The 26394-nt window shown below is 36.8% G+C and overlaps 1 protein-coding gene across 2 annotated transcripts in view; it reads right to left on the bottom strand.

The window, feature by feature from the left end:
- FCHO2 (FCH and mu domain containing endocytic adaptor 2) overlaps nt 1–26394 on the bottom strand; it is a gene marked incomplete at both ends in the record, with an annotated part of 128266 nt that overhangs the window by 55361 nt on the left and 46511 nt on the right. For both annotated transcript variants that reach the window (XM_080690658.1, XM_080690659.1), the window contains 2 exons: nt 3739–3811; nt 5959–6003. In XM_080690658.1, coding sequence (XP_080546784.1) covers nt 3739–3811; nt 5959–6003 — 118 coding nt within the window. The remainder of the gene's footprint in view (nt 1–3738; nt 3812–5958; nt 6004–26394) is intronic.

The following is a 26394-nucleotide window of genomic DNA, read 5'->3' as shown; positions in this document are numbered from 1 at the left end:
GGATGGAACCCAGAGGCATTCTACCTCTGAGCTACACTCCCAGCCCTATTTTTAGTCTTTTTTTTTTTTTAATTTTGAAGCAGGGTCTCACTGAGTTGTGAAGGGCCTCACTTAGTAGCTGAGGCTGACCATGAACCACGATCCTCTAGTCTTAGCCTCCCCAATGCTGAGATTACAAGCGTGCGCCACCACGTCCAGTCCTTCTCCCTTTTTAAAAAGACAGAGATTAAACATTAAGTGTCAGAAATCAGATGCTTTCCTTAATATGTGAAAACTAGGGAGAAATGGGTAATAGGAGGAACTCTAGTTGAAGAAGGGGCCCTCTAGAGGAGCAATCAAGGTGACCTATCTGAGGGGATGGAAGTGGGGAAGATGGAAACTCTTTAAAGCACATGATGTACTTAAACATATCAAAGTCAATCACTAAATCAAGCATGGGAACAAGGGAGAGGGAGGGAGTGTGTGTTCATATCTCCACAAGTTTTTTATTCTATTAAGAAGTTTGACTACAATGCACCAATAAAAATATATTAAAAAGAAAAAAAGTTACAAACAACTTCTTGTCTGGCTCTGAGCCAGAACTCTCTAGTCCTTCTGGTAAAGTACTCATTGCAATCTGTTTGTCTTCATAGTGGGCTATATAAGCGCTGCAGATGAAGCCCAGGAAGAACAATGTTTGAGCATGACCCATCTTCCACAATTCCTGGCAACTTAAAAGCCTCTGCTATCAAGAAGAGGCATGACAAAAGTCTTTGGCATTTCAAACGAAAGTATGAAAGCAGGTGATGATGGTATAGTGGTTTCAACACTGACTTTCTAATCTTGTATTCTATGGTAAAAAATATTTTAATATCAAAGAGGCTTAATGGTAATACTTGAAAATTACTGATCATGGAAATTATTTCAAAAGTATAGTATATTTAAAAAACCGTAAGTAAGCTAGGCATGGTGGCATATGCTTGTAATCCCAGCATTCGGGAGGCTGAGACCAGAGGATCGCTGTTCACGGACAGTCTCAGCTACTTAGTGAGGCCCTCTGCAACTTAGCGAGACCCTGTTTCAAAATAAAGAATAAAAGCTGGGCGTGGTGGCACACGCTTGTAATCCCAGCATTCGGGAGGCTGAGACCTGGAGGATCGTGGTTCGTGGACAGCCTCAGCTACTTAGTGAGGCCCTCTGAAACTCAGTGAGACCTGGTTTCAAAATAAAGAATAAAAAATAGGACAGGGGTGTAACTCAGAGGTCAAATGCCCCTAGGTTCCATCCCCAGACCCGCGAAAAAAGGAAGGAAGGAAGGAAGGAAGGAAGGAAGGAAGGGCTGGGGGTGTAGCTTAGAGATCAAATGCCCCACACCCACAAAATAAATAAATTAATTAATTAATTAATTATTGTAAGTAGTGCGGTTCTCATCAACCTAGGGAGAATCTGTTTCATCAAAATAAAAATAAAATAGGGCTGGGGTTGTAGCTTAGAGGTAGAATACCCCTGAGTTCAATTCCCAGTACCAATAAATCAATAAATAAATGAGAAATAAAATATTTTAAGTTCACTAAATGAACAATAGTAAAAAATAAACATGATAAAAATGTCAAGGCTATCATTCTTTTGCTATAATCACTAAAAAAAAAACTGGCTACATTAAAAAATTTACTTCCAAATCAATTGTTTAGTCTTCAATATGTATTTCAATACTATAAAAATAAATTAGGTCCCAAGCCGGGAGTGGTGGTGCACACTATTAATCCCCGCGCTTGGGAGGCTGAGACAGGAGGATCACGCAGGTTCGAAGCCAGACTCAGCTACTTAGTGAGGCTCTCAGCAACTTAGTGAGACCCTGTTTCCAAATAAAATATAAAATAGGTCTGGGAGTATAGCCCGAAGGTAGAAAGCCTCTGGGTTCTACCCCCAGTAACACCAAAAAAAAAAAAAATTAGGCACCAACCTCTTAGTAAAATCTTCCCTTCATATATCTTCCAGAAAGACATTTGCAGTAAAGATAGAAACCACAGATAAAAATCAATTGATCTTAATTTGTTAATCAAATACATCTTGGGAGGGGAGAAGAGACATTTAGAAAAGAAGAAAATCAGATAATAGGACTATAGGTATAGGAATATAACTAGGTAAGAGGCAAAAATACTCAAATAATCTAATTGTGAAAAAAAAAGTGCCCATCACTGATTTTGTTGAAGTAGGTATTTTAAGCTAATTTTCAGACAATATTACTGGGCCAACAAATCACTCAAGCCTTTTTTTTTGGTGGTAACTGAGGGTGGAACCCAAGGGCTTTTCTACCTCCGGGCTACACTCTCAGACCTATTTTAATGCTTTATTTGGAAACAGGGTCTCAGTAAATTGCTGAGAACCTCACTAAGTAGCTAAGGGTACTGATCTGAAGTGGGGCCTGGCTGGCATAGGTATATTTATTTAATATCCATTAAGTTCTAAGTATAGCCAAGAGAGAAATATTTGTTTAGCTGATACTAGCTCAATTTCTTATATGCTAATGATATTTCTTCGTATACTAATTTCTTTTTAAAAAATAAAAACTAAACTTGTAAGTGGACTAAGTAATTTGTCTAAAAATTATGACCTCCTATAAATAAATTACAGCTTAGTGTAGTGGTTCATGCCTGTTATCTCAGTACTTAAGAGGCTTAAGAGGAAAATCACAAGTTTGAGACTGGACTCAGACACTTTGTGAGAACCTTAGAAACCTAGCGAGACCTTATTTCAGAATTAAAAAAAGAGGGTGGAGGTTGGGATGTAGCTCTTAAGTAGAATCCCCTCCCCCAAGTTCAACCCCCCAGTAACCTCCCCAAAAAAGATAAAATATGTAGGGCTTCCCTTCCCTGCTATTCAGTGTTTTCCACTGATGTATAAATATATCTCTCTGTGCACACATGCTGAGAATTGTCTAGAAGGATTTTCATTAAATAGTTTTACCTTAAGCAATAAGACTGGTGAACTTTTAGTAATATCTACACTTTTGATTAATTTTTAAAATATGTATTATTTTATAAAAAGTAAATATTTGAAAATTAAAAATTTTCAAATTTCTTTTCTTTTTTTTTTTGGTGGTTCTGGGGGTGGAACCCAGAGGCTTTCTACCTCCGGGCTATACTCCCAGACCCATTTTATATTTTATTTGGAAACAGGGTCTCACTAAGTTGCTTAGAGCCTCACTAAGTAGCTGAGGCTGGCTTCGAACCTGTGCGATCCTCCTGTCTCAGCCTCTCAAGCGCGGGGATTACAGGCGTGTGCCACCACGCCCAGCTTTCTTTCTTTTATTTGCAGTCTGGGATAGAACCCAGGGGCATTCTATTTCCAACCTACACCTCCAGCCCTATATTTATTATTTATTTTGAAACAGGGTCTCACTTAGTTGCAAAGGGCCTCACTAAGTAGCTGAGGCTGGCCACGAACAGCAATCCTCTGGTCTCAGCCTCCTGAATGCTAGGATTACAAGTATAGGCCATCACACCTGGCAAAAGTTTGAATTTCAAAATACTAAAACTTTCATCTATAATGTCTTAAAGCTTTTAAATAATAAAAAACTAGTACATTTAACTAAAGAAGAACTGGCAAATATATTTATTCAAAAAGTTTTTGTTTCACACCATAGATATATCCTCTGAGTGATTTCCAAAAAATCTTTTTCTTTCTAAATATAAAAAAGTTTTACTCTTAATCACTTATTACAATGAAAAGGATTTTGATAATATATAAAATACTTACACAGATTCTGTATCCTTTTCCTTTTTAATTATTCCTGGTAAAGCAAAAGTTTTTCTTTTCCTTGGTTTTATGCCTTTAAGATAAATGTATATTGTTATAGAAATATAACTGCTCCTAATAAATATATTAAACTTATTAAATACTTCTTGTATTTTAGACACAACTTGCCATAACTGTTGATAATTAATTAATTAATTGATTGATTAACTTATTTATTGTGGTTCTGGGGACTGAACTAAAAGGCATTCTACCTCTGGGCTACATTCCCAGCTTTATTTTATCCTTATTTTGAAACGAGGTATAACTAGGTTGATGAGTCTCACTGCTTGCTGGGGCTGTTCCTGAACCTGCAATCCCCCTGTCTCAACCTCCCAAGTACTTGGACTTACAGGCATGTGCCATCACACCTGGCTCGATACTAAATTTAGATGAAAGAAAAAGCATCAGCCACTAAACTTTAATATTTAAACCATAGCCATAATCTGTTTAGACTCTTCTTATGTTAATATAATATAGTCTATTATTTGCCAAAAGATTCACTTAATCAATAAAACACTCTTCTGTTAAGTTTCCCCAAGTCACCTCAACAAAACAAGAACATGGAAATATCTTAAAATTTCAAAGAATGTACATTATTCATTAGATTGTTATAAATGTAGGTCAAATCATGTTCCCAGTCCAGACAGTTACAAAATATGATTGATCAGACCAGTAGAAGTATGACATTAAAAGTTCGTAACATGGCATTCTTGTTTCCATATGCTATTTCTAATACATTACAAATGAATCCTACCATAACTGAGGAGCAAAATCATCTCTGTTCTTTCTAATTCCTCAGTTCTTGATCTTCTTATATGACAATTATTTTTAAAGGTCAATCATTCTAGTACTTGATGAAATTCAGCACTTTAACTTTATTAGTTGCTTACTCTCTGAGGTGTGACCAGTAAGAACCTTTACTCACTTAATCTAACCCCTCATTTTATAGGTGAAGAAATTCAAGAATTTTGTTGTTTTTTAACTCAGCCAGAATAATAATTCAGGTGTTACAGAGTAACAGGCTTAGGCTGGGTGTGGTGGCACATGTTTGTAATCCTCGCACTTGAGAGGCTGAGACAGGAGGATCGCACAGGTTTGAATCCAGCCTCAGCTACTTAGTGAGGTTCTCAGCAACTTAGTGAGACCCTGTTTCCAAATAAAATATAAAATGGGTCTGGGAGTACAGTCCAGAGATAGAAAGCCCCTGGGTTTGACCTCCAGTAACACACACACACACACACACACACACACACACACACACACAAAAGAGTAAAAGGCTTGTTATCATGAAAAGCTAACACCCTAAATTTTGTACATCATATTATGAAATGCTAAATATCAACTAACATCTTATTCTCACAGTATATTATTATTATTTCTACAATAAAAAATAAGATTCAGAGAACATAAGGAAAAACAATCTCAATGTATATTTGAAAACAAATATATATTTTGGTACTGGGAATTGAACCAAGGGCATTCTACGTTCAAGCTACACTTCCAGACCAATTTTATTTATTTGAAAACAGGTCTCACTAAGTTGCTGAGAGTCTCACTAGGTTGCCAAGGATGGCTTTGAACCTGTGATTCTCCTGTCTCAGCCTCCCAAGTACTAGGATTCAAGTGTGCACCATCACGCTTGGATTGCTATATTCTTTTTTTGTGTGTGTGGTGGTGGTACTGGGGTTCCTGGAAGCCCTTCTACCTCCGGACTACACTCCCAGACCTATTTTTTATACATTTTTATTTGGAAACAGGGTCTCCTAAGCCAGCGCGCGCGGCTGGCTTCGAACCTGCGCGATCCTCCTGTCTCTGCCTCCCAAGCGTGGGGATTACAAGCGTGCGCCACCACGCCTGGCTGCTATATTCTTTTAAAAATATGTTTTTGGGGCAGGGGTATGGGTAAGTAGTAAAGCACTTGCTTAACATGTTCGAGGTCCTGGGTTCAATCCCTAATACCTCAAAATACATATTTTAACACACTAATGTTCCTTTGGACAAATTTACTGTTTGCTTAAGTAATGATTAGCACTTGCAAGCCTTCAAACTACATTTAGATTTTGACATCATTCTGCAGATATGATGATACCTATGGAAAGCAGCCCCTCTTTATTTGTTGAATGAACAGAGGGCACTAGCTAGCTACTACCTGTGTTAACACTTTACAAGTAGTCAAATTACCTTCAACTGCACTAGCTGGGTCACATTCTTCAAATTCAATAAGGCCTGTGGGGGGAAAAAAGAATAACTCGTTGAAAATAGGAGAGAAAACAATTATCAGATAAATTTCATTATAATACATCTTTGTTTATTTACATTTTAATAGACTACATTTTAAGTCTTTCTGTGCTGTGTTATTAAATAATTAAAATATTGATAATAATTTTTAAAAGCAAATAATCCTGACAGAGGAAAAAACTGAGATTAACCTATGATCATAATATTTACTGCAAAACTCTTTATATGTGATACCATAGAAATGGATAGAGATCTAACTTATACCTTCTGCTACTTCAAGGAACTTCAGCACAGTAATAAAGGAAAATAGGAATAGGAAGAAGTAGCTGCCAAATTTTTGGTTGTGTTCATGAAAAAATGGATACAAAGATAGTAAACACTACTAGAATGTAAGCCTGGGACTTAATCTGTTCCATTCACCACTTTATCCTCGATTGCTAGAATAATGTTTGGCAAATATCAAGTCTTCAGTAAATATATATTAAATAAATAAAAATTAACATGCTAGTTAATTGGTGGCTTGGGATTATTATCCAGATCTCTCTAACTTATAGAAGGTCAAGGAATTTGAATTGTAGTTTGCAGAGAATGGGAAGTTTTAATGTGAAAAAGTCACACACACACACACACACACACACACACACACACACACCTGCAAAGTAATCTTATAAGAAAATTAATTAAGCACTAGCATAAGGGATAGCCATGGAAAAGGAATACAGGATAAAATGTGCAGACTAGCCTTAAGTGTCATAAAATAAGGTGTGCTTCCCATATATGCATTAGTCCTATGTTAAATAACATATAAATTTATAAAGGCCCAGATTTTTTTTTTTTTTTTTTTGTGGTACTGGTGATGAAACCCAGGGGCATTCTACCTCAAAGCTACACTCCCAGTCCTATTTTTTATTCTTTTTTTTTTGAAACAAGGTCTCACTGAGTTGCAAAGGGCCTAAGTAGCTAAAACTGTCCACGAACCACAATCCTAGTGTTTCAGCCTTCCGAATGCTGGGATTACAAGCATGTGCCACCACGCCTGGCTGAAAGCCCCAAATTTTTGTGAAATAAATTTATTAATGGTAATTAGCAGAACCTATATTATCAAGAAATTTAAAATAGATGAAAGAGAGAATGATAAGTATTTTAAGAGAAAATGATGGAGGATTTCTTTACTGGTTCTTCTTAGATTTAAGCCTAACTATAACTATGCACAATCATGATCAGAAGTTTGTCGGTCATTCTATTATAAAAGAAAACCGCTTATTAACAAGTAATATTTCTCTATAAGTAGGAAGATCTAAAAATACTGGTTAAATGTCCCTCTTACTTGCCCTAAATCTATGATTTATTTTGTCCTGCTTTACATTCAAATCAAATAGATTAGTCTTCAGTGATAAACAGAATAACTAAGAGTCACAAAAGTGAAGCGATGAACAAAGCCCTCATCAGTTGATCTTCCTTTCTAAGCCAGCGTGGTGGCGCAAGCTTGTAATTCCAGCATTCAAGAGGCTGAGACCAAGGATTGCAGTTCATGGACAGCCTCAGCTACTTAGTGAGGCCCTCTGCAACTTAGTGAGACCCTGTTTCAAAATAAAGAATTAAAAAAAACAAAACAAAACAGGGCAGGGGATGTAGCTCTGGGTTCCATCCCTGACCTGCAAAAAAAAAAAAAAAAAAAAAAAAAAATCTTCAAAGATCTTCCTTTCTAGAACATTATTCTGTATCATATGACTAAGAAAAAAAATATACTTATCATTTTTTTCCAAAAAAAAGTCTTACAGGGTCAAGAAAGAGCCCAATTAAAAATTTAGAAGGTTTATTCACCTTACTCTGAAAACCTGAAAGCTGAGAAATTATTTAATGAGTCTGGAGCCTGTTTATAGAATCCTTTAGAGGTCTATTAACAATTTACAATGAAATAAGGACAGACAGAAAAACCGATAGGTGTAAATAATTTAAATATGTACATCTAATAATTAGTAACTTTTTGCTTAGGCTAAAAATTATGACAAATGAATACTCTATATTTTTATCAACAACTCACTCTATATTACTAGCTTTCCTAAGTATTAATAAAGCTTGAGAAAATATAACCATCTGTCAAATAAATCTGAGAAAGAACTAACTATAAAAGGCAACCAGAATTACAATTAGTAAAAAATTTCCTAGAGCTAAACAATGTGTAACTTGTACCAAGTAACTATTTATGGAATCTCTAAGCTGTGGGCTTATTTTAGAGAAAAGGAAAAAGATAAAAACACCAATGCTAAACAAACGGTATCATTTACAAATATTAAAAACCTATCTAGAAGGACTTTTACATGATCACCCTAGCAAATCTGGTATACATATAAAAAGATATTTTAAGATTTTTATTTGATTTCATATATGTTAAAATAATAAAGGCATTAAAATCAATCCTTTCAAACAAAATTCTACATTTCTTCCTCACAAAACCTGTACCTACATAGACATCTCTTTACTGATTTTGCCATTTATTTTATAAACAGCCTCTTAAAATATATTTGAAATAGAAAAGTATCCAAAGAAAATATTCAAAATAACATTTTTGAAATATAAAAGGTCAAATCCCTTCAAATCATAAAGTATATGTAAAAGTTTTAAATTGAATACCACCCATACTCACATAAACTTTCTATTAAACATAAAAAATACTAGTTTCTAGTAAAATAAAACTAAATATACCTTCTTCAAAAAGCCCCACTAAATCCTGCACAGAGTTTCCTTTTCAAATGGCATATGCTCCCCATGCTCTTTCACATGGCAAGGCTTTGCGTGCCTGGCTCAGTGCCAGGTGACAGCTCAGCGGGATATCAATGTGCAGAATGACTCCCCTTGTAGCATGTCACTTCTAAACTGTTTCACAAGTGGAACGTTTACTCAGCATCCCCCTCAAATGCAGTCTACTGCTCATCTTTCTGCTATTTAATCATAAGACAATTTTTTTGACAGTACTAAAGACAGAGTCTTAATAAATAGTTCACTACAACTGGAATCTCAACTGTTTTAGATGCAATTAATTCTGTTGTCAATATAAATAACTGCTCTTAGCACTTAAGATTTTATGCTGGTCCACAAGGGCAATTCAGTTTGTATAAAAGTAATTAAAACCACTTTGGCTGTTTCTTGATGTTTTTATCACACATTATCTAAAATGCCAATAGGAGTTCAATTAAATTCACAGAAAAGAACAACTCCAAAAGATCAATGACTCAAAGCAAAACAATTCTTAAATATGATGCTTTACTCCACTGGTAGGATAAATTATTACTACAAAAGAAAAAACCCTTTGCCGAGCATGGTGGTGCACACTTGTAATCCCCGTGCTTGGGAGACTGAGACAGGAGGATTGTGCAGGTTCGAAGCCAGCCGCGCTGGCTTAAGAGACCCTGCTTCCAAATAAAAAAGTATAAAAATAGGTCTGGGAGTGTAGCCTGGAGGTAGAAGGATTTCCAAGAACCCCAGTACCACAAAAAACAAAAAAGAAAGAAAGAAAGAAAGAAAGAAAGAAAGAAAGAAAGAAAGAAAGAAAGAAAGAAAGAAAGAAAGAGAGAGAGAAAGAAAGGAAGAAAGAAAGAAAGAAAGAAAGAAAGAAAGAAGGAAAGAAAAAGACAAAAAGCCTTCAACCTAATGAATTCATGCAAGCCTAATTTGAATCAAAACTTTTAAGAAATGTTACGAGAAAATAGCAATTTACTTAACATTAATGTTTAATCACCATGAATATTTTGTGGAATGAGGCAGAGTATAAAATAAATTAAATATTAATAGTTTCCAATACTTTGGAATCCTAAATCTCAAAGTCACCCACAAGGCAAGTTTGCAATTTTGTTAAGTTAAAAATGGCCTCAAAACTCAATATATCTGGGCTATTCAAACAGAATATTTCTGCATATTCCCAACTAAAACCAAAGCACACTTGATTCTAATTAGAATGAAGGTAAAACATACAAACATGTCAGACAGCTGGGCAAGGTGGCACAAGTTTATAATCCTGGCTACTCTGAACACTGAGGCGGGAAGATTCCAAATTGAGAACAGACTGAACAACTCAAGGAGACTTTGTCTCAAAATAAAAATTTCAAAAAGCCCTGGGGAGGTAACTCAGTGATAGAGCACTTTCCTAGCATCAATATGAGGCTCTGAGTTCAATCCTTTGTAACACAAAATAAATAGATATGTAAATAAAACATGTTCAGACATACACTCAAAGTCTAATTAATGAAGGAATTGTGAGGAGGGGGTGGCTGATAACAATGGAAGTCAATGGCTGCATTTTTAAGCTTATTCCTGGATCTATGGAATGCAACAAAGCCACATTCTCAGATGCCTGGATTGATGAACCAGGCAAGCAAACACACAAAGAGCATCAAACTTCAGCTTGTGGTAAAATACAAAGGTCATGGAGGTTCAAATTCTAGCTCTAGCAATTGTTTGCTAGCTGACTGCCTTGGACTCATTATTCGTTTTGAATCTAGGTTCTATACTTATAAAGGGAGATAACAACAATACCTTTTGCCATGCCTGCTTTTTCTCTCTCCATATATTCATATACACATTTTTCTTTCTTTTTCCTTTTTTTTTTTTTTTTTTTTTTGTGTGTGTGTGTGTGTGTGTGTGTAGTGCTAAGGATAGAACCCAGTGTCATATGCATGCTAAACACAAACTAGCATTAAGTAGCTCCCCACTCCAGGGACATGCTTGGGATTTTATAAAGACTTGCAGAAACAATTTTATCAATCCAGTGTTTCTAAATCACAAGCAATCATCAGAATCTCCTAGGGTAACACTTCTCAATTGTATCATGTATAGAATCACCTAGAGGGCTTGTTAAACCACAGACCTATGGGGTCCCACCTCCAGTAGGTCCGATTTGGAAGGTCTAGAGGACTGTTCAGGAATTTGCACTTTGATGGTCAGGAATCAGTTTGAGAACTATAGTTCTAAAGGACAGGGGAACAATTATCAGACAATCAGTAAGTTCAGACAGTGTTCTTCCAGCTATACTATACATACGGATCATCTGAGCATCTTATCAAAATGCATACTCCGATTCAGTTTTGATTAGAGATTCTACAATAGGTACATGTTCAATCGGTTGAAAACTTTTAAAATATAATAGTTCCCACCCTAGATAAATGAAATCAGAATTTCTGGGGTAAGGCAGTTTGGACATTAAAAAAGAAATTTAGCTAGGTACTGGTGGTAAACATTTGTAAACCCAGTGCTTGAGAGGCTGGGACAGGAGGATTGCAGGTTCGCAGCCAACATCATCTACTTAGTGAGACCTGTTTCAAAAACAAAATATAGGGCTGGGAGTATAGCTTGGAGATAGAATGCTCCTGGGTTCATTCAATCTCAATCAATCAATCAATCAATCAATCAATCTCTCCCTCCCCCCCACACACACACCGAGTTTAAACAAAGAGAAATGACAAGAAAAGGGAAGCAGGGCATAGTAGTGCATGCCTGTAATCTCAGTATTTGGGAGGCTGACACAGGAAGGTAACAGGTTAAATCAGCTTCAGAAATGTAGCAAGACTCTCAGCAACCTAGGGAGACTATTTCAATATAAAAACATAAAAAGGGTTGGGGTTGTAGCTTGGAGGTAGAATGCCCCTGGGTTCAATCCTCAGTACCAGGGGGAAAGAAAGAAAAGGGAAAATATTTTCCCATGAATGATTCTCACAAAATCAAAACCTGACAAACAGCTATGAGGCAAACTTAGAAACTAGTCTTAAATCAGAGTAATAGGATTTCAATTACTGTAAAAATCTTCCAAATTTTCATCTAATTCTCCAGAAAATCTTAACACTGAAAATTAACTTCTTCCTATATTCTTTTTTTTTTTTTTTTTTTTTGTACTGAGGATTGAACCCAGGGGCCTTCTACCTCCAATCTACAACTCCAACCCAATTTTATTTTTATTTGGAAACAGAGTCTCACTAAGTTGTGGAGAGCCTCCCCAAGTAGCTAAAGCTGGCCACGAACCTGCAATCCTCCTGTCTCAGCCTCCCAAGCACTGGGATTACAAGCGTGCGCCACCACACCCAACTTCCTATATTCATTTTTGACACTGTTCCTATACCCCGAGATTGAGTCATGTTTTTAGTCCCCTCTGATTTTGACAAGAACCTTGTTTCTACTTTTAATTACAGTATGTACTTCTGCCAGCATTCCCTATTTCAGTTAATGGCAACTTAATCTCTTTTTAAACAGTTGTGATGAGGTATAATTAGCACACAATAAACTTACATATTTAAATTATAAAATGTTGTGAATTTTGACATGTGTTAATTTGTGAATCTACTGCTACAAATAAGATAAAATATAAGCCCTTCAACTAGTGTTCCTCTGTAATCCATTCCACCCACCCCAAGGTAACCACTGATCTTTTTGCTGCAATAAATTAATCTGTACTTTCCAGCATGTTACAGAAATAAAATCACACACTATGTATTCTTTTTTGACCTGGCTTCTTTCATTTATATACCAATAATTCATTAACTTACTGTTGAATAGTATTTTACTGCATGGACACATCACAATTTTACATATAAAAATGCAATGAACAGTCATATGTAAGTCTCTGCACATACGTGTATTTTCTCTTCTCTGGGATAAATACCTAGGAGTGGAAAGGTTATTTTCCAAAATGGTTCTATTTTTTTCTACCACCAGTATATGTGAGTTCTAGTTCTTTCCTATCCTTATCAGCACTTGGCATGGTGAGTCTTTCTTATTTTAACCATTCTCATAAATGTGTAACGATATCTTACTGTGGATTTAATGTGCTTATTTCTAATAACGAAAGAGGTTCAGTATCTTTTCAAGAGCTTATATGTCATTCATATATTCTTTGGTCAAATGTAGAAATCTTTTGGCTGTTTTTGCATTAAAATTTATAATTTATTAGAGCAAAGCTCACCAAGTGCTGTATGTATTTATGCCTCTATCAATATGAACTACATCTTGATGTGAGACTATAGTGCACCAACAAAATACAAAATAAATAAATAAAATTTATAAATAAATAAATAAAATTACTTTAAAATAAAATTTAAATTCCTTATCCAAACATTTTTATTTGGACTCAGGAACATTTACTTTATCCTTTGGTTTATAACCCAATATGTCCATTACTTATTGCTTATTCAAGTCATTGCAGCTTTGGCCAATGGGGACTCTTTTCAGGTCATCATTTATAACCTTCTAAATGTATAAAACTTCTAGAAGCCAGGCGTGGTGGCGCATGTTTGTAATTCCCGCGCTTGGGAGGCGGAGACAGGAGGATCGCGCAGGTTCGAAGCCAGCCGCGCGCGCTGGCTTAGGAGACCCTGTTTCCAAAAATGAAAATGTAAAAATAGGTCTGGGAATGTAGCCCGGAGGTAGAAGGGCTTCCAGGAACCCCAGTACCACCAAAAAAAAAAAAAAAAAAAAAAAACAAACTTCTAGAAAACCCAGAATCCTTGTGACCTGGACAAAATTAGACGAAGATTTCTTAAATATGATACCAAAAGCATTAGAAGAATAAAAATTTGATAATCTGGATTTAAAAATTAATTTCTGCTCTTTAAAATCATTATAAAAACACAAGCCAGAGCCTGGGAGAAAATATTTTATAACATATATATATATATATATATAACATATATATAATATATATATAATAAATGGCTTGTGCTCAGAATTATTAGGACAGACAATCCAATTTGAAAATGGTGAAGACTTGAAATACTCATCGACAAAAAAATATAAATGGTCAGTAAGCCCATAAAAAGATGCTCATCATCATTAATCATTAATAAAATCAGATTAAAAATCACAAGATACTAATAACGTGCTACAATGACTATATTCAAATACAAACACACAATATTAAGTGAAAGCAAAGTTATGTACAGTCATTGTGCATTGTTGGTGGGAACCATAAAATGATGCTGTCACACTGGAAAACAATTTGGCAGTCTGTTAAAAAGTGAAACATAAACCTACCATCAGAACTAGCCATTTCTTTCATAGGCATATATCCAAGAAAAATAAAAACATATGTTCCACAAACACTTGTTAAAGTTCAAAGCAGTATTCACAATAGCCAGAAACCAAAAACAATACAAACATCAATAATAGGTAAATGACTAAACAAACTGTGATACATACAATAGAAAATACTCCTTAACAAGAGAAGTGAATTACTGAGAAATGTTATGCTAAGTGAAAAAAGCCACACAATGTTTCCCTCCCCTAAAGGTACCTGAGAACCTGTAAATATATTAAGCTTACATGACAAACTGGAATTAAAGCTGAAGATGTAATTCAGGTTACTAATCAGATTACCTTAAAACAGGGAGGTTATTCTGGGTTATCAGAGTAGTGCAAATGTAATCACAAAGATAATTTAAAGTAGAAAAAGGGAGGGAAAAAGAGAAGCTTGGGTGATGCAATGTAAGAAGAACTTGGCTAGTCTTTGCTAGCTTTGAAGATGAGTAAAGGGAAACTTTAACCAAAGAATGTGCACAAAACAAACAACTTTCTAGCAGCTGAAAAACCGTTAGGAAAGAGATTCTCCTCTGGAGTCTCTATTCAGCCCTACCCAACACCTGGATATTAACTAGTGAGACTTTTGTGTCAAACTTTCAATCTGTAGAATCATAAGATAGCAAGTTTGTGTTGTCTTATGCCATAAGGTTTATGGTAGCTTGTAAACACTGCAATAGATAACAAATATACTAAAAGTTGTTTTTAAAAATGAAACCCAAAGCCAGGTATGGTGGCACACACTTGTAATCCTAGCATTTGGGAGGATGGCGGTTCGCTGCCAGCCTCTACTTGGTGAGGCCCTTTGCCGCTCAGTGAGACTTTGTTTCAAAATAAAGAATAAAAAGTGGAGCTGGTAATCCCAATACTTGGGAGGCTGAGACAGGAGGATGACAGGTTCACCACCAGCCTCAGCCACTTAGGCCCTCCACAACTTACTGGGACCCTTTTTCAAAATAAAGACTAAAAAATGGGGCTTGGGGTGTAGCTTGGAGATAGACTGCCCCTGAGTTCAATCCCCAGTACTGATTAAAAAAAAAGGGGGGGGTGGGGGGAGAATAAAGTTAGAAGGCTTATACTACCTAATTTCAAAACTTACTAAAAAGCTTCAGTAATAAATCAAGTGTGATACTAGTATAAGGATGGAACTGAGATTACAAAAACAAAGCCCTACACAAAAGGGCAACTAATTTTCAACATGGGTGTTACAATAATTCAATTGGATAAGAATAATCTCTCCAACAAATTGTGTGCAGACAACTGGATTCATACACAACAATCAATGTAGTCCGTTAAACCTCATACCATATACAAAAATTAACTTAAAATGGATCAGATTTAAAATGAAAAAGGGTCTTAAAGGAAAGTAAAGGGGGAAATACTCAAGATATTTAATTTAGCAATATTTTCTTGATTGTGGCAGCAAAAACACAAACAAAAAATTAAAAACTGAACTTCAACAAAATCAAAAAGATTTGTTCAAGAAAGATATTTTCAAGACAACCCATAGAAAATATTTGCATGCCATATATCTGATAAACATCTAGTGTCCAAAATAAACTCTTAGAACTCAACAACAAAAAGACAATCTAATTTTAAAATGGGCAAGCCAGGCACAGTGGCACATACTTGTAAGCTAAGATGGGAGGGTCGCATGACACCAGGAGTTAAGGACCACTCAGCATCATAGGGAGACTCCATCTCCAAAGGGAGAGAAAGGGGAAAGGTCTCGGGAGGAAAATAAAAAACAATTTCTACAAAGAAGATATGCAAATAGCCAAAAAGCACATAAAAAGATGTTCAGCATCATTAGTCATTCAGAAAATAAAATCAAACTCACAATAATATTACTTCACACCTACTGACAGTTACAATGTTTAAAATACGTGGAGAAACTGGAACCCACATCATTGCTGGTAGGAATATAAAGTGGTACATTTTACTGCAGAAAAGTTTTGGAAGTTCTTCAAAACCTGAAGCAGAATTACCACACAAGACCAATAATTACACTGCTAGACACACATCCCAAAAGACTAAAACAAATGTTCCAACAAAAACCTGTACATGCATGCTAAGAGTCTGGTATTTGAGGGAAATAAATGTTTTTGTTGCCGTCTGTCTTCCTTTCCCCCCTCCCTCCCTCCCTCCCTCCCTCCCTCCCTCCCTCCCTCCCTCCCTCCTTGTTTCTTTCTCTCTCTCTCTCTCTCTCTCTCTCTCTCTCTCTCTCTCTCTCTCTCTCTCTCTCTCTCTTTGCATTCTAGGGATTGAGCCCAGGGTTATTCTTATTCTACCTCTGAGCTACACCCCCCCCAGTCCTACTTTGTAAACAGGGTTTCTAGCACTAAGTTGCCAAGGGCTTCGCTAAGTAGCTGAGGCTGGCTGCAAACCTGTGATCCTCCTGTCTCAGACTCTCAAGTACTAGAATTATAAAGGTGTGCCACCACATCCAACTAAGAGTGAACCTACATATCTGTTAGATATGTAGGTTCTTTTTTGTGATTATTAAAATGTTTAAAACATTCGACAGTACTATGGCTATACAATATTATGAATGCCACTGAGATATATAGGTTAAATGGTATTTTTATGATAATTTACCATAGTTAATTTTTTTCTTTTTAATGTATTTTTATTGGTGCATTGTAGTCAAACATCTTAATGGAATAAGAAACTTGTGGAGATATAAATGCACACATCACCCAATTAGCCTTTATCCAATCCCCATCCCATTCCCTCTTCCTCCCTTGTTCAACTTTGATATGTTTAAGTACATCATGTGCTTTAAAGAGTTTCCTATTTTCCTCCCTTCCAACCCCTCAGATAGGTCACCTTAACTGCTCCTCTATAGGGCCCCTTCTTCAACTAGAGTTCCTCCTATTACCCATTTTTCTCTAGTTTTCACATATTAGGGAAAGCATCTAATTTCTTATTTTTTGTGACATTTCCCTGTAGATTTGTTCTCCTTTATGGCTGGGTAAAATTCCATTGTGTACATATCCCATAGTTTTGTAATCCACTCATCTGTTGATGGCCATCTTGGCTGGTTCCATAGTTTGGGAATGATGAATTGTGCATCTATGAACATAGAGACTCGTGCATTGGTTTGGTAGTTTGATAATTTACCATAGTTTAAAAAAGGGAGAGAGGCTAAAGTATATACAGATGTGTAGTGACTTTTGATACTTACTCTGAAATACATTTAAAAAGATGGACTGATGAACAAATACAGGAGTGGGTGAATGGCTATAATAATGTAAGTACAATAAAGTAGAATCTAGTTGGGTGAGTATATAGTTCTTCATTATAAAATATTTCCAATTATTTGGTATGTCTCAAAGTTTTCATGACAAAAATTTGGAGAAAAAAGGTATGCTGAAAACATAGTTTCAAACCATATCCCTACACTCCCCTAATTCCACCTCCAGAAATCTTTCTGTATCTCTTAAATGGGAATGACTGCAGGAGATACCTAGGAATTATACTAAACTCAATATAATCTCTTTTCTCTGAGAAATGCCTTCTCCCCAACAGTGACAGGTGTGCATGTCTCACACTGCATGTCTCAGCCAGAACTGACTGGACTAAAACATGACCTGACCTAAACTGGCCCAATCATATTTTTTCCCCAAGAAATTTTGGGAGAACAAAAAAATTTTGGGATTAAAGCTAAGCTGTAGTTGCAATAATGGAACAAGCTTTTAAAAATGCAGAAATTATTGGGAGGTCAGGTTATGTCATGTGCTTGTACTAAAGGCAACTGAAGAAGTGGGGGGGAAGCAAATCTTTGAAATAAAACAATATAAGCAGGAACAGAAAAAAAAGAAAAATGATACTTTGCTTTCCTACTACTGGCTTGACTTTCCTCCTGAGGTCTGGCTAATTCCTGATTTTAGATCCCTAGGATACCACAGTTTCTTTCCAATAAATTTCCTTTTAAATTCAAATTGGATTGCATTGGCTTCTTTTACATACTGCAGAAAAAAAACTAAAGCCCTGTCCTTGTTACTATACAGAATTTTTATGAAAAAAGTCATAAGCTTAGATATTTTATTTCTATTTTGTTGCCAAAATGTTTATATATTAACATTTTCAATGGCTACCTCAAATTTATGAACTAAAAAGACTGCTCAAAATAATTTAACCTTTATTTCACAATTTAGGGTCCTTATATTGAAGATTAATTTCTGTGTTGTAGTACATGTGTAGATGCAGTTGGTGCAGTAAATAATTTCTGAAACTAAGAACAGCAGAATTCGCTTTTTGACAAAAGTGCTGTCAGGAACTACGCAATTTTTTTTCTTTTTTTGATGGTGCTGGAGATTGAACCCAGGGTCATTCTACCTACAAGCTACACCCCCAGCCCTATTTTTATTTTTTATTGTTTCAAACAGGGTCTAAGTTGCAGAGGGCCTCACTAAATACCTGAGGCTGGGCAAGAATCTGAAATCCTCCTGTCTCAGCCTCTCAAGTACTGGGATTACCAGCATGCACCACCACCCCCAGCTTGAACTACCTTATATATTATGACATAACACATGCTACTATACTATGTAAGAAATGTATTCTATAACACTTTGGTGGGAGGCCTTTCTGTAAAAGACCAGCCAGAGTCTCACACTTTGTGGGCCATATGGCTTATAACAACTACTCATCTCTGCTACTAAAGTATATAAGCAGCCATAGACAATATATAAGCAAGTGTGACTATTTTTAATACTCTTTAAGTGTGGCTATAAGAAAAATTTTTATTTATGGACACTGAAATCTGAGTTTCATGTAATATTCCTGTGTCACAAAATACTCCTCTTTTGATTTTTCCCTAGCCATTTACAAATTTAAAACACATTCATTAGCTGGGCGTGGTGGCACACTCTTGTAATCCCCTGGCTTGGGAGGTGGACACAGGAGGATCCAGCAGGTTCGAAGCCAGCTGTGCTGGCTTAAGAGACCCTGTTTCCAAATAAAAAGTATAAAGTAGGTCTGGGAGTATAGCCCAGAGGTATAAGGGTTTCCAGGAACCCCAGTCCCACCAAAACAAACAAACAAACAAACAAACAAAAACATTCATTGCTTGTAGACCTCACAAAAAGAGGCAGAGCTAAATTTGGCTTCTGTCTCTACTCTGGGGAGGGAGGAGGGACACAAGTAGAGGTATACCCTTCACAGAGTTGAAAGCTCTTCTTAGTGGGCTCTCCTCTATTAGTCTCCCATTGGGACTAATCAACATTTTCTCTTTACTAATCATTATTCGTTCATCTTTCCTCTTTTGCAGGCCTTTTCTCCCTTGTTAATCTAATAGAAAACATAATCTGGTTTGTTGATCCTTATCTTTTCCTGGGTTTGTAGTATTATTATTATTATTATTATTATTATTATTATTATTATTTTGGTGGTACTGGGGTTCCTGGAAACCCTTCTACCTCCGGGATACACTCCCAGACCATATATATATATATATATATATATATATATATATATATATATATATATATATATATATATATATTTTTTTTTTTTTTTTTTTTTTTTTTTTTTTTTTTTAATTTGGAAACAGGGTCTCCTAAACCAGCAAGGCTGGCTTGGAACCTGAGCCATCCTCCTGTCTCCGCCTCCCAAGCACGCGTGCCACCATGCCCAGCTGTTTGTTTGTTTTAGAGTAGGGTGACTGCTAGGGATTGAACCCAGGGCCTCATAAATGCCAAGCATGTGCTCTAGCACTAAGCTATACCTTTAAGTCCTCTTTTTATTCTTCTTATTTTTAAATTTTTCTTTCTCTTTTTGCTACTTTAAATTTGCTTTAATTTTTCTGTTTTTGTTTCTCTGATTAAAAAAAATACTTTAAAAAATCTGGGTGGGGATGAGGGCAGGAAGTACTACAGGTACCTGCATTATACTAAGTCTTCAAGATATCTGGAAAGATGATCACTACACTTTTTTAAAATATTAGCCTTAACAAAGCCGGTGCTGGGGCCTCTGAGGCCGGGATCGGAGCCTGCCGAGGGGTTAGACTGGTGCTGGGGCCAGTGAGGCCATCATCGAAGCCTTCCGTGAGGCAAGGCCGGTTCTGGGGCCTCCGAGGCCAGGATCAGAGCCTGTCAAGGGGTTAGGCTGGTGCCGGGGCCAATGGCTGGCATCGGAGCCTGCCATGAGGCAAGGCCGCTACTGGGGCCTCCAAGGCCAGGATCGGAGCCAGCTGAGAGGTTCGGCTGGTTTCGGGGCCAGTGAGACCAGAACCAGGGCCCCCCATGAGGCAAGGCCACTGCTTGAGCCAGCGAGGTCTGGATCAGTCCACCAGGTAGCCAGGCCACAACTGGGGGCGTCAAGAGTGGGATCGGTACTTGCAACGCGGCATGCACAGAGAAATATCACAGAAAATAAAAATCAGATGCTTCCCCTAATCAGCAAAAACTAGGAGGAAGGGGGCAACAGGAAGAGGTCGAACTATATAAAGGGCCCTATAGTGAAGCAACTAAGGTGACCAATCAGAGGGTATGGAATAGGGGAGGATGGAGCCTCTTTAAAACGCAGGAGGTACATAAACAAATGTATCAAGGGAGGGGGAGGGAATGGGATGGGGGATGAATGAAGGCTAATTGGATGATGTGTGCTTGTATATCCTCTCGTCTTATATTCCAATGTGATATATGATTACAATGTACCAATAAAAAAATAAAAAAATATATTAGCCTTAAGCCATAATTTATAATAATTTACCTAATATAAATGCTAAAATACTCTGAGCACCTAAATTAATATATTATTATATTATTATATTAATATATTAATCTTGTTTGGGTAGTCTAACAATCTCATATTTCCCTTTTTTTTTTGTAGCTGATTATTTTTTATGTCTCACTTTCCCAGGCTCCTTCCATTTATATCTTTAATTTTAAAGAGCTGTATTTTTAAAGTTCCTTGAAGTCTAAAATGGAAACTATAAACCTATATTCTCATATAATAAAATCAGATGAATGTCAACAAAACTTTTTCTTTAAATATATTATATACTGGCCCACCAACTTTTTATTTTCTTTCTTTATTCTTTTGTGTGTGTGTGGGGGGGGGGGTACTGGGATGGAACCCAGGGGCATTCTACCTCCAAGCTACACCCCCGGTCCTACTTTTCATTCTTTTTATTTTCTGAAATAGAGTCTCACTGAGTTGAAAAGGGCCTCGCTAAGTAGCTGAGGCTGTCCCTGAACCGTGATCCTCCTGTCTCCGCCTCCCGAATGCTGGGATTACAAGCGTGCACCACTACACGCAGGCAGCCTTCCTTTTGTTTCTTATAAATGGAAAATTGTGCCAGGCGTGGTGGCACACTTGTAATCCCCGCGCTTGGGAGGCGGAGACAGGAGGATTGAGCAGGTTCAAAGCCAGCCGCGCTGGTTTAAGAGACCCTGTTTCCAAATATAAAAAAGTATAAAATAGGTCTGGGAGTGTAGCCCGGAGGTAGAAGGGCTTCCAAGAACCCCAGTACCACCAAAAAAAAAGGGGGGGGGGAGTTACTGGAGTTTTAAGAAACTTCATATGAATAGAAGATATTAAAATTAGCAGAAATATAAAAATAAGATCTTTTGTATATTTGTGTGTATATGGTACTAAGGATTGAACCCAGGGGCATTCTATTTCTGAAAGACACCTGCAATCCTATTTTATCCTTGATTTTGAAACAGGGCTTTGCTAAATTGCTGAGGCTAGCTATGAACCTGTGATCCTCCTGTCTCATCCTCCCAAGTACTGTATTACAGATATGGACCACTACTCCTAGCTAAAAATATGTATATTTTGTGTGTGTGCATGTAGTAATGAGGATGGAACCCAGGGGTATTCTACCTCCAAACAACACCCCAGCCCTATTTTTTATTCTTTATTTTGAAACAGGGTCTCACTGAATTGCAGAGAGCCTCACTAAGTAGTTCAGGCTGGCCGCAACTTCGATCCTCTTGTCTCAGCCTACCGAATGCTGGGACTACAAGCGTGTGTTACCACACCCGGCAAAATATGGATCTTAATTCTTTTACCAAATAAAATACATGAGGATGGCCAGGATTACTAGGATGTCCCTATAATATAAAAAGATATCTAAAATTAGAAACCACCTGTTTCTTCCTGTCTCATTCAAACTACAGGTGCTCTGGTATTTAAAGCATCCACTTATAGTAATTCAAATTCCAGAAAAATCAAGCAGAAGTACACTCAAGTAATGCAAAAAAGGTCATTATATATAAAAAATAATACCTCCATGAGAAAAAAAATTCTAATACTCTCAAAGTATTCGACTTACATAAGAGAATTGGAAAGATAAACTGAGAGTGTATCTTATAACAGATAACTGACTAAATATTAGATTCATTTTTCAACATGAGACCAGGTTAATTTTTAAGTATACATATTTTAAGAACTAGGTTTGTTTTCTTAAAATCTGTGTCCCATAGAACTAAAACTAGTTTAGGAAGGAACTCATCCACCAGAGGGGGCTCTTACAAAACAAGAGAAATTAAATGTTAACATCAACAGTATAAAACAACTGAAGGTTAGACTACATCTTACATAACAAGATCTTTTAAGTCCATGAATTTCATAAAACTACATGCAAATTTTGTGTATGTGATTCTTCTGAGAAACACCTAATTTCTGTTATTGTAGTGGGCCCCTGAATTCATATGTTCAGATATACATAAACTAAATACATGAAAGAGCTTTTAACTAGTTACCCACAGCAACTCAACCAAACAAGAAGTATTTATTCGTTGGATGCTCCTTCACACTACCCCTTTTTATTAAGTTTGTTTGCTTGTACTGGGGAATAAATCCAGAGGCATCCTACCTCGAAGCTATCCCCTCAACTCTTTTTATTTTGAAACATTCTCTCTGAATTGCTGAGGCTGACCTTGAACCTGAGATCCTCCTGTCTCAGCTTCCCAAATACTGAGATTACACGTATGTACCACTGTGCACAGCTTAACTCCTTTTATTAAAAAGTTAGTTCTAGGACCATTTTTAAAAGTCAGTCACCTTTATATACAATGTTAATAGTCATCCTGAAAGAGCCACCTAATTCTGGGTTTTGTGATTTTAGGAAAGTTCATGTTATCACCATTCCTGGCTTTCCTCTTACTTATTATCTAGTTATAGGTATTGTCTACAGTACCAATTAGTAGCTACCTATTAATCAGGAGCACATTAGTTTTTGAAAATAACATTTATTAAATACTTAATAATGTTATGTCATATAAACCTCAAGACAGTATCACAATGCAGGAATTTCTATTATCCCCACATTACAGATGAGGGCTCTGAGTAAAAGGTTTCACTCACTGCTGCTGGTAAAGAACAGACCATAAACTATTCTCAGAGACAAGTAAAAAAATACATATGATCTCCATGTCCAGAATTTTAAAGGATTAAGACAGCCGTGAGCCTAAAGGCAATTTCTGGCACAGAGCTATTTTAAATATTTAGCCTAGAGTAAGGAATTTATAAAATAACTGTGTATTACGTGGGCATGGTGGTGCAAGTTTGTAATCCCACTACTAGGGAGGCTGAGACAGGAGGATCACAGGTTCAAAGCCAGCCTCGGCAATGTAGCAAGGCTCTCAGCAACCTAATGAGATTCTGTTATCAAATAAATAAAATCAGGCTGGAGTCATAGCTTGAAGGTAGAATGCCTCTGAGTTCAATCTCCAGTACCATAAATAAATAAATAAATAAATAAATAAATAAATAAATAAATAAATAAATAAATCTGTGTGTATTTGTTGAGCCTTTCATAGAGAATGTATGAGTAAGTAGGAAAGACTTTTTTTGCGGGAGGCAGGTATAGGGATGGAACCCAGAAGCATGTGACCTCCGAGCTAAGCCCCCTGCCCTATTTTTTTTCTTTATTTTTGAAACAGGGTCTCACTGAGTTGCAGAGGGCTTCACTAAGTAGCTGAGGCTGTCCGCGAACCACGATCCTCTGGTCTCAGCGTCCCGAATGCTGGGATTACAAGCGTGCGCCACCACGCTCAGCTAAAGTAAGACACTATGATGAATAAGGATTCAGGAATTCCCATATACTGAGTTAGCAAAATTTCTCAATATTGAAAAAATTTGAATTCACCCATAAGTCTGTATTAAATGAAATGAGTGATATGTTTTGACAAATTTCAACATTTTTCTGTGTGTTAAATGGTTTTATACTAGATTATTTTAAGATCACATTAAACTATCAAATGTCATGATTTAAAACAAACTGAATTATAAAACTTTTCTCTACTAGTTTTACCTAACTACAAAATAAATTCCTGTTTAACTGAAGTTTTTCATTGTTTAAATATTAAAAACACTGGAAGCATATGTACAAACTACACCAGTTTTGTTATTTATTTATTTATTTATTTATTTATTCATTCATTCATTTATTTATTTTTGTGGTACTGGGGACGGAATCCAAAGGCATTCTACCTTCAAGCTACGCCCCCAGCCCTATTTTTTATTCTTTATTTTGAAACAGGGTCTCACTGAGTTGCAAAGGGCCTCACTAGGTAGTAGCTGAGGCTGTCTGCGAACGGCGATAATACTGTCTCAGCCTCCCAAATGCTGGAATTACAAGCTTGCAACACCACAACTGGCTACACCAGTTTAAAAGATTGTATTTTCAGATTTAGTATCTGTTTTGTACTTTTTACACGGATTCTACGATGTATTATACAGCAATTATTTTTGTATACTTAGAAAATAATCCCAGCTGGCCGTGGTAGCTCACTCTTATAATCCTAACACTTAGGAAGCTGAGACAGGAGGATCCAGGTTCGTGGCCAGCTTTAGCTACTTAGTGAGGCCCTCCACAACTTAGTGAGACCCTGTTTCAAAATAAAGAATAAAGCCGGGTGGGCATGGTAGCAAACGCTTGTAATCGCTTGGGAGGCGGAGACAAGAGGATCGTACAGGTTCGAAGCCAGCCTTGCTGGCTTTAAGAGACCCTGTTTCCAAATAAAATTATAAAAAATAGGTCTGGGAGTGTAGCCTGGAGGTAGAAGGGTTTCCAGGAACCCCAGTACCACCAAAAAAAAAAAAAAAAAAAAAGAATAAAAAACAGGGCTGGGGATGTAGCTCAGAGGTAGGATTCCCCTGGGTTCAATCCCCAGCACCGCAAAAGAAGAAAAAGAAAATGATCCTCCATAGTGTGGACATGTGACCTGTGTTCACCAGTTATATCACATCATCCTAAATACAGTGATTGTCAGGCATGTGATAAAAGCAGAACCTTTCCTAAAATTAATATACTGGCACAAGGAAAAAGAGAGTGTTTTTCTACTTGAATTCTCATGTGAACTAATAAAAGCTTGGGGCTCTTGATGCCTTCCTTCCCAGCAGTGAGGAGAAAGTCTATAATAGGAGCTTAAGAAAATGAACCCAAGCAGAGGCAAAGAGAACTGAGAAAAAAAGAACAAAACAAAGCCCTGACAACACCCTTTTGATTCTTGAATTCAGTCCTGTCCTTCCAGGTTAAAAAAGTCAAAGCATGGAATTTTTGCTTAGGCTTATTTCAACTGGCTTCCTGACACCTACAAAAGTTTCCATTAAACTAAGCCAGTGACAACAGGTGTCAACATGAGTGCCAACCCTCAATATTGGCAGTGACTGCCTGCAGCACTGCTATGATCCTCTCTGGACAAAGAATGCAATGATCTAGCAGCGGTATCTGCCATGAGTAAGGATACACATGTGCCACATACTTGTCAGCCTTTGGCTGAGCAGTGTCTTAGGAAATGACATAATCAAAGATGCAATAAAGAAGTCAAAGTAGAATGGAAAAAGTTTTACCAGGGAAGGGATAAAATGCCACTAAAAATTGTCAATACTTAACATTTTAATGTTCCAATTATTCTGTGATTTACTACTGAAAAAATGCCAATCCATTTCAAGCTGATTCTTGGGATCCTTTCTTTTACTTAAATATGCCATGGGTCAACGGGCATGGTGGTGCGTACCTGTAATCCCAGTACTTGGGAGGCTGAGAGGAAGATCATGGGTTCAAGGTCAGCCTCTGCAATTTAGCAAGACTCAACAATTTAGTGAGACCCTGTTTCAAAACAGTAAAAAAAAAAAAAAAAAAAAAAAAAGCTGGGGAATATAGTGCAAAAGTAGAAGGCCCTTAGGTTCAATTCCCACTACCACAAACACACACACACACACACACACACACACACACACACACACTCACATTCTTTTTTTTTTCTTTCTCCCTCTCTCCCTCCCTGGTTCATCGTTCATTTCTTTGTTTTTCTTTGTTTTGTTCTCTCTCTGTGTCATTATTTTGTTTTCTTATCTATCTCA

The sequence above is a fragment of the Muscardinus avellanarius genome (assembly GCF_963383645.1).
Source record: "Muscardinus avellanarius genome assembly, chromosome: 1".
Classification (NCBI taxonomy): Eukaryota; Metazoa; Chordata; class Mammalia; order Rodentia; family Gliridae; genus Muscardinus; species Muscardinus avellanarius.
Note: the sequence above shows the minus strand (reverse complement) of the source record. Positions and strands in the feature narration are given on the sequence as shown.